We start from the raw sequence: 12,193 nt of genomic DNA, 5'->3' as shown, positions 1-12,193 counted from the left end.
GATAGTTTAACCTCTTCTGCCCCCATTTGGATGCCCTTGATTTCCTTCTCTTATCTGATTGCTCTGGCTCGGACTTCCAGCACTATATTGAATAGAAGGATGATAGAGGGCAAACTTGTCTGGTACCAGTTTTAAGTGGGAATGCTTTCAGTTTTTCCCCATTCAGTATGATGTTGGCTGTGCATTTGTTATATATGGGTTTTATCATTTTGAGGTAAGCCCCATCTACGCCTATTTTGTTAAGCGTTCTTTCATAAAAGGGTGCTGAATTTTGTCAAATGCTTTTTCTGCATGTATTGAGAGGATCATATGGTCTTTGTTTTTACTTCTGTTTATGTGGTGAATCACATTTATGGATTTGTGTATGTTGAACCATCCCTGCATCTCTGGGATGAAGGCCACTTGGTTGTGTTGGATTATTTTTTTGATGAGCAGCTGAATTCAGTTTGCTAGGATTTTATTGAGAATTTTTACATCTATATTCATAAGGAATATTGTTCTGTAGTTTTCTGTTTTTGTTGGGTCTCTTCCTGGCTTTTGTATCAGGGTGATGTTGGCTTCATAAAACATGTTGGGGAGGATTCCTTCCTTCTTGATGTTGCGGAATAATTTCTGCAGGATAGGCATCAGTTCTTCTTTGTAGGTCTGGTAGAATTCAGGTGTGAAACCATATGGTCAGGTACTTTTATTTTTTTATGGAAGGTTTTTTTTAATTACTGCTTCAATTTTGGTACTTGACACTGGTCTGTTCAGGAATTCTGTATATTCCTGATTGAGCCTAGGGAGGCTGTGTGTTTCTATGAATTTGTCTATTTCCTCCATGTTTTCAAGTTTATATGCATAGAGATTTTTATAGTATTCAGAGGTGATATTTTGTATTTCTGTGGTATCAGTTGTAATTTATCCTTTTTCATTCTGAATTGAGCTTATTAGAGTCCTTTCTTTTCTGCTTTTGGTTAGTCTAGCAAGAGGCATGTCAATTTTGTTTATCTTTTCAAAGAAGCAACTTTTTGTTTTATTAATCTTTCGTTATACTTTTTTTATTATCAATTTCATTTAGTTCTGCTCTGATCTTGGTTATTTCTTTTCTTCTTGTGCACAGGTTGGGGATTGGTTTGCTCTTCTTTTTCCAGTTCTTTGAGTCTATTCATTAGATTGTTGATTTATGATCTTTCTGTCTTTTGGATGCAGGCATTTATGGCTATGAATTTTCCTCTCAGGACTGTTTTATCTGTATTCCACAAATTTTGATGACTTGTGTTTCCTTTATCATTAGTTCAAAGAATCTTTTGATTTCCATCTTAATTTCCTCCTTGACCTGACTATCATGCAGCAGTAGGTTGTTTAGTTTCTTTGATTTTGTGTAGAGATGAGTGTATCTGTTGGCGTTGCTTTCTAATTTTTTTCCACTGTGGTCTTGGAAAATGCATGATATAATTTCTATTTTTTTTAATTTTTTGAGACATTTTTTGTGGCCTAGGATATGGTCAATCTTAGAGAATGTCCCATGAGCTCATGAGAAGAATATATATTCAGTGGTTTTTGGATAGAATGTTCTGTAAATGTCTGTTAGGCCCATACATTCTAGAGTTCTATTTAAGTCCCTTGGTTTTTTGTTTATTTTCTGTTTGGAGGCTCTGTCAGTACTGTCAGCAGGGTGTTGAAGTCCCCATCTATCATAGTACTGCCATCTATCATTTTGTTTAGATCTAGTAGGATTTGCTTTATGAATCTGGGCACTCCTGTGTTAGGTGAGTAAATATTTAAGATTGTTATATCTTCTTGCTGAATTGTTCCCTTTACCATTGTATAATGACCATCTTTGTCTTTCATTACTTTTGTTGATTTGAAGACTAAGTTATCTGATAAGAGTATTGCCACACCAGCTTTCTTTTGGTTTCCATTAACATGGAATATTGTTTTCTATCCTTCACCTTGAGTCTTGATGCATCCTTTTGGGTTAGATGTGTTTCCTGAAGACAGTAGATATTTGGCTTTTGTATATTTATCCATTTGGCCAGCCTATGTCTCTTCAGTGGGCAGTTCAAGCCATGCTTATTTATTGAAAGAATTGATAAGTGGAGTGAATTTCTGTTGATCCTGATGGGTTGAACTTTGTTGCTTTATCTCTTGAGCCATTGTGGTATCTGGCCTTTGACCTTTAGCTTTTGGGTAGTTTTACATTGGTAAGTGTTTATTGTGCTGATCCATGAATAATGAAGTTCTGAGTACTTCCTGCAGGGCAAGTCTTGTCTTGACAAATTCCCTCAGTGTTTGCTTGGCTGAAAAAGACTTTATTTCCCCCTCATATATGAAAATTAGTTTTGCAGAATACAAAATTCTAGGCTGGGCATTATTTTGTTTGAGAAGACTGGGAATGGTGCCCCAATCCCTTCTGGCTTGTAGGGTCTCAATTGAGAAGTCTGCAGTTAGTCTGATGGATTTTCCTTTGTAAGTTACCTACTGTTTTTGCCTTACAGCTCGTAAGAGCACCTCTTTTGTGTTTATTTTGGCCAGTCTGATGACTATGTGTCATGGTGTCTTCCTCTTTGTAATGAATATCCCAGGAATTCTTTGAGCTTCTTGTACCTGGATATCTAGATTTCTAGCAAGGCCAGGAAAATTTCTCTCAAGTATTCCCTCAAATAAATTATCCAACCCTGTGTATTTTTTTCTTCACCCTCAGGGATGCTTATGATTCTTGTGTTAGACCACTTTACATAATCTGATATTTCTTGTGGGCTTTGCTCATTCCTCTTATTTCTCTGCTCCATCTCTGTGATTGACTTGTTTAATCGAAAGATGTTGTCTTCAAGCTCTGAGATTCTTTTTTGTCTGATCTAACCTGTTCTTAAGGCTTTTTACTGTGTTTTGTAATTCCTTGAATGCATTTTTCATTTCCAGAAGTTCTGTTTGATTTTTCTTTAATATTTTAATTTTCTTAGTGAATTTCTCATTCATTTCCTGCATTGTTTTTGTGGTTTCTTTGTGTTGGGTTTCTATTTTATCTTGTATTTCATTAAGCTTCCTTACTATCCATGTTCAAAATTCTTCATCTGTCATTTCAATATTCTGCTTTTGACTGGTATCCATTGCTAAGGAGCTGGTGTTTCCTTTTGAGGGTGATCTTTTGTTCTAATTCTTCATACTTCCAGAGTTCTTTCAGTGGTTCCTTCCCATCTGGAGCAGCTGTTGGTTCTTACTTTTGGATTTTCTTTTGTTTAGGTAATGACATGCCCAGACAGATATTAATCTCTGAGTCAAGAGGTGGTGCTTTGGATGAGAATCAACCACACCCTTTATGATTGAGTCGGTAAATGCTGTAACGGGTATGCAAATTGACCTCCCTGTCAGCAGATGGTGTTTGCTGGAGGGAACACACTGCACAGTTTGGATCCTGAGACCAGCTCTAGTTCCTCTGGAGAAGCCTTCTAATGCCTCTGGTGGTGGGTGGGTTGGTTTCACTTTAAAGTCATGCCCTCTGACATCAGTGGGTCCTTTGTGCTGCACAACAATCCACTCAGCCTCTTGCTTTCTGAGGTGTCTACCTTCTGCTTTCTCCTGCAACATCCAGCAGGTGAGTTTGCCTGCCATGTCATGGGACATGGACGTCAGTGTCGTGAATGTCGGCCTCCACACCGAGACCCAGTTTCTGCGTGGTGCATTCCACCTTTATTTCTCTGGTCCTCGGGCTGCTTTGTTCTTGCCCCTCTCTGAGGCCACTCCCTCCATGTGTACACCAGTCTCTCTCCCCTCATTCATCCATTCTCCCTTTCCTACTTCATATCTTCAATATTGCCCTTGTTTCTATATCTTTCTCATCAGCATACAAACATGCTGCTATTTCTCCCATCTTAAAAATAGCTTTTTGACTCTCACGCATGCCTCTGGCTCTGCCTCATTCCTCTGCTCCTCTTTGGAGTTTGATTCCTCAGAAGAGTTTTGTACATTCCCTTTCTCCAATTCCTCAATTTTCCTGCCCTGCTTTCTTGAACCCATTCCAGTGAGGAAAAGCACCCCCCGCCATGCCCTCCTCTCTACCAAGCCCACTCTTGCCAGGGTTACCTGAACTGCTAAATCCAGGGGTCATTTCTCAGTCTCTTTATTCCTTGCTCTATTATCGACATTTGCTGTAGCCAGTCACTTCCTTGAAATTCTTTGTTTGTAGAATGTACACTGTACTGGTTTTCCTCCTGCCTCACTGGCTGTTCTTTCCCAGTCATCTTTGTCACTCCTTTCACATGTCGCCAAACTTCATGTGCCACAGGGCCTTGAGGCGCAGTCCTTGGGCCTCTTCTCCTTCCACACTCATTTCCTGGTGACCTCATTTGGTCCTGTGGCTTTTAAACCTGAGTGCATGCGGGTGACTTCCAGACCTATATCTCCAGCCCCAAGTGCTGCCTTGATCTCCGCCTGAGATCTCCACCTTGATCTCCACCTTGATCTCCACTTACCATGTCATTTGGATGTCTAATAGTCATCTCAGACCTAACACATAAGACACTCAATCTTGATCATCCCCCCTCCAAACTGCTCTCCCACTGTCTTCCTCCTAGCAATTTATTGCAACTCCGTTCTTTCAACTCCCTGGGCTGAAAACCACAGAGTCATTCCCGACTCCTCTCTTTTCTCTCATATTCACATCTGACCTCTCCTTAAATCCTGTCAGTTCTGTCTTCAGAATGTACCTGTTATTCAGTACCTGCCCCCTTCTCACCCGGGCCGTGCATCTAATGGACCTCCTGATTCCCTGCTTCTGCCCATGGTCCTCAGCCATCTCTTCTTCACAGAGTACTCAGACCACCCTGTATACCATGCATTAGATATGTTGTGACTCTTGTTAAAGCCCTGAGAGGGTTCCTTTTTCACTCAGGGCAAAAGCCAGAGTCCTTCCCATCAGTGGTCAGGCATTATAGGTTCTGCTCCCGGCCCTCCCCCTCATATCACTCTCTCCTCTCTTACCCACTCTCTTTTGGCTGTGCTGACCTTTCCAAAATTTGACAACATGCCAGGAAAACTCTCAGCTCAGGGCTTCTGCACTTGCTGTGTCCTCTGACTTCCTTCAGGCCTCCGTATGGCCACACTCTTTGTTCCCTCAGGCCTTTGCTCATATTTCACCTCTGTGAGGCTTTTTCTGTTAGAGTTTAACTTGTCCCTATCCCCTCCCCTCTTCCTTAGCACTCTCTATTCTCCTTTCTTCCTTATTTTTCTCCATAACATTTGTCATTATCTGACCTACTATATCAAGATTTGTTTATTATCTGGATCTTTTGTAATTTGAGCTCCATGAAGGCAGGAATTTTGGACTTAAGGTTGTATTCTTGGTGCCTAGAAGAGATCCTGGCATGGAGGAGTAATGGATGAATACCGCTGGAGGAGTGATGGAGACAGAACTGAGCGCTCCCCTCTAAAGGGCCTTTGTCCTTGCACCAGTTCTGTATGTCCAGTAGAGGGCGCAAGATGTGGGCTGGGGCACTTGGCTACTTTGCTTCATTTGTAGCCAGAGTAGCAAGGAAAAGAGACCATTCCTTCAGAGTGGTCTCCCTGACCCTCCAGTCCACTGTGAGTTCTTTATTCTTTGCCAGGACTTGCCCAGTCCTTACTGTCTCAAACCAGCATCAGGTACTGAGTATCTAATTCTTTGCATTCCTAACGTTCTCTCTCTATTTGTGTGTGTGTGTGTGTGTGTGTGTGTGTATGTGTGTTCGGGGGGGGGGGGGGGGGAGGTGGGTAGAGGGGTCTCCCTGCTGGAATAATTAGCTTCTCTGGGGCACAAATGTGCTCACATATGTCTTCCTTTTTTTATTTCAAAATATTAAGGGCATACAAATGTTTTAGGTTACATGGATCATTTTTGTAATGCTTGAGTCCTGGCTAAAGGCGTGCCCATCACCCAAACAGTGTTCATAGTACCTGTTAGGTGTTAGGTAGGTCTATGCTCCTCCCCTTCTCCCCTCTTCCCCCTAGTTGATTTCCACTGAGTTTTACTTACCTCTATGCACAGGTGTGCTCATCGGTTAGTTCCACTTTAAAAGTGAGTACCTGTGGTGTTTGTTTTCCAATTCTTAAGACATTTCACTTAGGAGCATGGTCTCCAGTTCCATCCAGATTGTTGCAAAGGTATTAATCCATCTTTTTTATGGATGAGTAGTGTACATGTACCACATTTTATTAATCCACTCATGAATTGATAGGCACTTGGGTTGATTCTACATCTTTGCAATTGCGAATTGTGCTGCAATAAACATTTGAGTAAAAGTCTTCTTTTGCTTTGCGTAAATACCCAATAGTAGGATTGCTGGATTGAATGGTAGATATACTTTTAGTTCTTTGGGGAATCTCCATACCTACCACTGTTCATAACGTCTAGCACCGGGGCTCCACATGGAGCAAGCCCCAGAACACATTTGGCTGGACTAATGATCAAATGACTTTCAGTGGGGGTGACTACTAAGAGCTGTGTAATAAGGCAGAAGTGGAGGTGCCATCTGGAGACTTCTTCTTTGCATGGTATCCAAGTGGCTTCTGTCCTTTGTCCTTTCCTTAGGAGACCAACAAGAAGACAGTCCATGCCAAATATTGCAGCAAGTTTGTCCATGCTCTCTGGAAGGATGGGAGCTTGGTCCACGTCAACATCACCAAGGAGAAGTGCAAGTGGTACAGTGAGAGAATTCATGCAGTCCTGGCCCAGATCCAAAGGAGGTTGGTATATTTGCAGGGGGTAAAAGTGGTATGGTCTCCTTTGAAATTCAAATTTGCTTGATCTCTTTCTTTCCCTTCTTCATTTTTAGTTGACATGTAATAATCGTACCTATTTATGGGGTACAGAGTGATATTTTGACATGTGTATATAATATATAATGATCAAATCAGGGTAATCATTAATAGTATATCCATCACCACAAACATTTATCATTTCTTTGATAAAGATTGTTGATTTAAGTTCTTATAAATTTATTGAGACCTATTTTGTGGCCTAGAATAAGAAAAAACATCTGCTTTTGTTGGGTAGAGGGTACTATAAATGTCAATTAGCTCAAGTTGGTTGATAGCATTGTTCAAGTCTTCCATATTATTACTTATTATCTCTTTAATTGTTCTATAAATTATTGAGAAAAGAATATTTATATCTCCAACTGTAGTTATCCCAACTGTAGCCTTCAATTCCCCTTTCAGTTCTGTTTTTTCTTTGTATAAAATTTGGTACTCTATTAATAGGTGCTTGTATGTTTAGAATTGTTATATTCTCTTGATGAATGGACTCCTTTATAATTATGAAATGTCCCTTTTATCTTTGGTAATATCCCTTATTCTGAAATATACTGTGATATCAATTTAGCCACTCGAAGTTACTTTTTTTTTTTATTTCAGCTTATTATGGGGGTACAAAAGTTCAGGTTACATACGTTGCCCATGTACCGCCTATCCTCCCAAGTCAGAGCTCCAGGCGTGTCCATTCCCCAGACAGTGCGCATTGCACTCATCATGTAGGTATACACCCATCCCCTCCTTGCATCCCCCCCTCCCCGAGTCAGCACCTTCAAGTGTGACCATTCCCCAGATGGTGTGCAACACACTCATCATGTAGGCATACACCCATCCCCTCCCCCCACTCCCCACCTCAGTCTGATATCCGATTGGTATCATTCCCAAATGTGCATTTAGGTGATGATCAGGTTACTTTTGATTGTTGTCTACATGGTTTATATTTTTTCTATCTTTTTACCTCTGCCTGTCTGTGTCCTATGTTTAAATGGGTTTCTTGTAGACAAAATACGTGAGTATTGTTTTATTAATCTAACCAGAAAATCTTTGCCTTTTAATTGGAGTGTTAAGATCACTTACATTTAATGTGATTATTGAGTTGGTTGGATTTAAATCCAAGATCTTGCTATGTATTTTCATATTTGTGCTATCTGTTCTTTGTTCCCTTTTTGCTGTTTTTATTTTTGTCTTCTTTTGTTTGAGCATTTTTTGTGATTGCATTCTATCTCCACTATTATCTTGTTAACTCAACCTCTTTGGTTTGTTTTATTTTGATGTATATGTGACTATTTAGCATTTACAATATGCGTCTTTAACTTATCACGGTCTACCTTCAAATAATATCACTTCATGTATATTATAAGAGTCTTACAACTTCTATTCTCCCTTCTGTCCTTTCTATTGTTGTCCTACACTGTACTTCTACACATGCTGTAAACCCCAGAATACATTAAAAACAATCAATTTTCTTATAACTAGATTAAAAATTAGAATAAAGGTATTTTATATTTATTCACATACTTGATATTTCTGTTGCTCTTTACTCCTTTGTATGGATTCAGATTTCCATTTGGTATCATTTTCTTTGTATCTGAGAAAATTACATGAATATTTCTGGTAGTGCAGGCCTCTTGGTGATCTCAGCTGTTCTCATCTGAAAAACTCCTTAATTTACCTTTATTTTGGAAAGATATTTTTGCTAAATATAGCAAAAATTCTAGTTTTACAGTTTGATCGTTCAATACTTTAAAAATCCTTTTCCACTGTCTTCTAGCTTGTATGATTTATCATTAGAAGGCTCCTGTCACTTTTTTGTTTGTTACATGTTATGTCTCTGGCTGCTTTTAAGATTTTTCTGTTTATCACTGGATTTCATCAATTTTATTATGACATGCCTTGGTGTGGTTTTCTTCATTTTGCTTCTCTTTGGGTTCTTTGAGCTTCTTGGATCTGTAGATGTATTGTTTTAATCAAAATTAGAAACATTTTGGCCATCTTTTTTTCAAATACCTTTGTCTCCCCTTTCCTTTCCTTCTTAGACTTTAATTACACATATGTTAGATTTTTTGATATTATTTCATGGGTCACTTATTCTGTTATTTTTGTGTTTTCGTCTTTTTTCTCTCTGTGTTTCATTTTGAATTGTTTCCTATTGCTTTGTCTTTCGTTCCCTGATCTCTTCTTCTCCTAATGTCTAATACCATGTTAATACTATGGAGTGTATTTTTTTATTTCAGAAACTGTAAGTCTCTAGAAGTCCCATTTGGATCTTTTTTTATATATTCCATTTCTCTCTTCATTCTGTTCATTCTTTACCTTCTTGAACATGTGGATTGCATTTATAATAGCTGTGTAACATCCTTTCCAGCTAGTTCTAGCATCTATGTCAGCTGTGTAACATATTTTTCTGTTAGTTCTAGCATCTGTGTCATTTTTGAGTCTCTTTCTGTAGATCATTTTTTCTTCTGGTTATAGATCATACTTTCCTGCTTATTTTCATGCCTGGTATTTTTTAGTGGATGCCAGACATTTTGAATTTTACATTTTTGGGTACTGGATTTCATTGTATTTTTTTAAATATATGTTCAATGGTACAATTAAGTTACTTGAAATCAGTTTGATCTCTCTGGGACTTGCTTTTAAGTTATATTAGAATAGGTCCAGGATATCCTTTAGTCCAAAGCTGATTTGGTCCTACTACTAAGGAAATGTTCTTTTGAGGACTCTACTTGATGTATTAAAGGGGTTTTCCTACTCTGGCTGGTGGAAGGTGAACTATTCCCAGCTTTGTGTAATCTCTGATGGGTTGATCCCACCTAATCCTTTTTGGTGATTTGTTCCTTGGCTCAGTAGTTTCTTCATATGCATACCTTGATCATTATTTAGCCAAAATCTCATGGACACCCTTCTGAAGATCTCTGGAGCATGTTCTCTTTCTCTCTCTCTCTCTTTCTCTCTCTCTCTCTGTCTCACCTCCTTTTCAGTATTCTGCCCTACAAATTTTAGTTGCCTAGGCCTTGCTGAACTTTGAACTCAATTTCAAATATTTTTTCCACGGTCTTCCCTCACCTCTACCCAACAGACTTTGTCTGCAGCCATGAACTTCGTTTACATCCTGTGATGGGAACCTGAGCGTGGGCCACAGAAGCAGTCCTTCTCACACAGCCACCTTGTTTATTACAGGGCTCTGGGGTGGCTTGATACTGTGCATAAGCTTCACTGAAGCTTCAGGAATGTGCTGCTTTTACTAGCTTAACTGTAGTCAGTGAGATTAGAAGAACAAAGGGTCTAAAGTCATAGCTGGAGTCCTCAAAATATCAAATGACTAGAAGTAATTTATATTTGACGTTGGCAGCCACATGGATTTATTTTTCTGCCATATTGATTATCTGAGTTCTGTTTTACTTGGATTGATGATGGGCAGTGCAGGGGGTGATAAGGGAGCCAGCCTAAATGTAAGATTTTCTACAGAAAAATTCTCAAAGTGAATAATCCACTCACAGAAGACTGGGTTTAAACAACATAGCACAGCTCTGGCCTCTGTAGTTGCCAGTTCTTAGGAATTGAGGAACATGCGCTTGTTGCCCGCAGGCTCTAACCGTTCACTTTCAACCTATTTCCTACCTAGGATTAAATGGCTACAGGATAGCAGTCAAATCCTCTTTGGAAAAGTGCATAACGATTGCATCTACATCCTCATTGATACATCTCACTCAATGAAGAGCAAACTGGACTTGGTGAAGGACAAGATCATTCAGTTCATACAGGTTAATGGAAGGGTCGGGTTCATGCATTGGGGGTCCTGTGCATCATAAATGCATGTCCACTGATCATCATCTGTAGTCATTTATGAGCAGTGGGCAGGGGAGTTTTGCACTAAAAAGTCCCTAAGAAAGCCAATTCATAAAAAGCTCCTTTTTGCCAGTTAAAGAATCATCAGTTCTGCTTTGTAAGCAGACCCTTTCTGTGGTGGGTTTTTCTGTCACGCCTGGGTTGCTTATGGGAGTTTCTATGCTCGTTGTTTCAGGTTTTCTCTATCCTGAAATCTGTGATATATACATATTACTATATATTGTTTTCCACATTGTTTTCCAGATACTATTCCTCTTGGCATTTTTATTTTAATTCCAAATGTTTGTTAGGGATACTGTGTGCACTGGCCCATGGGAGGAGTGTAGGCCTATGTTTAGGAGCTTCCAGTTCTCGTTCTACCTGTGCTGCCTCTAAGTTATATGGCCGGAAGCAGGTTGCTTTAAGTTTCCTAACTCCTCGTTTCCATACCTATTAATACAAAAGGGTATCATAGTACTGTCATCAGTTCGTAGTATTAGCGTAAATATTAACCACAGAAATAATTGTGGGGAGTGTTTGAGAAATACAAAATACAGTATTTAATTTGAAAACCTCTTGGAGAAATATGGGCCGATGGAAAGCAAGTGAATAAATCTGCAGCCAAATGATGATAATGTTTTGGATTTCTTTTCTTTAAGCATATTGTATTTAGAGTGCTTATTTGGTATGCCATTAATGCTAGTATTAAAGTCAATATTTAATGACACGTTATATATATAAACTTATACACATATATGACAGATGTATTCATATATGTGTACATATATACACATTCGTAAAGGTCTTTTTTTTTTTTTTTTTTTTTTTTTTTTGAGACAGAGTTTCACTCTGTTGCCCAGTCTGGAGTACCGTGGTCAGCCTCACTCACAGCAACCTCAAACTCCTGGACTCAGGCAATACTTCTGCTTCAGCCTCCAAGTAGCTGGGACTATAGGCATGTACCACCATGCCCGGCTAATTTTTTCTATACATTTTTTTTAGTTGTCCAGCTAATTTATTTCTATTTTTAGTAGAGACGGGGTCTTGCTCTTACTCAGGCTGGTCTCGAACTCCTGAGCTCAAACGATCCTCCCGTCTCGGCCTCCCAGAGTGCTAGGATTACAGGCGTGACACTGTGCCTGGCCTGTAAAGGTCTTAACATACAAATTGTATAACTTTTATTTAAATGCCTTTTGTACTAGAAAAGATTTTCCCTATGGAATATAATTTTTCACTTCTTGAACTGAAAATAGATATCATAGTGATTAGAAATTTACCAAACTGTGAGCTGTCCTAACCTTTTCTTATATTTGAGTGGTTTTATGGTTAAATAATAACTGTCTCTTACAGGAACAGCTGAAATATAAAAGTAAATTCAATTTTGTGAAGTTTGATGGTCAAGCAGTTGCTTGGCGAGAAAAACTTGCTGAAGTCAATGAAGATAATTTGGAACAGGCTCAGTCCTGGATTAGAGACATTAAGGTAAAATGGACATTAAATGTGGGAGAAGATGTCTGAGTTTCTCACCTTCATATTAAATTTATTCACAGGATGGAAATTCTTGAGAAGTGTTTTGTGCTCCCAGGATGTCAGTGGC

At 39.1% G+C, this 12,193-nt stretch overlaps 1 protein-coding gene across 1 annotated transcript in view; it reads left to right on the top strand.

The window, feature by feature from the left end:
• The window catches only part of VWA3B (von Willebrand factor A domain containing 3B), a 188,799-nt gene that overhangs the window by 85,606 nt on the left and 91,000 nt on the right, over positions 1–12,193 (top strand). Inside the window, 3 exon segments of the mRNA XM_069494458.1 lie at positions 6,548–6,702; positions 10,394–10,532; positions 11,947–12,078. Of these exon segments, the coding sequence (XP_069350559.1) occupies positions 6,548–6,702; positions 10,394–10,532; positions 11,947–12,078 (426 nt within the window).

Source organism: Eulemur rufifrons, chromosome 19, assembly GCF_041146395.1.
Source record: "Eulemur rufifrons isolate Redbay chromosome 19, OSU_ERuf_1, whole genome shotgun sequence".
NCBI lineage: Eukaryota > Metazoa > Chordata > Mammalia > Primates > Lemuridae > Eulemur > Eulemur rufifrons.
Note: the sequence above shows the minus strand (reverse complement) of the source record. Positions and strands in the feature narration are given on the sequence as shown.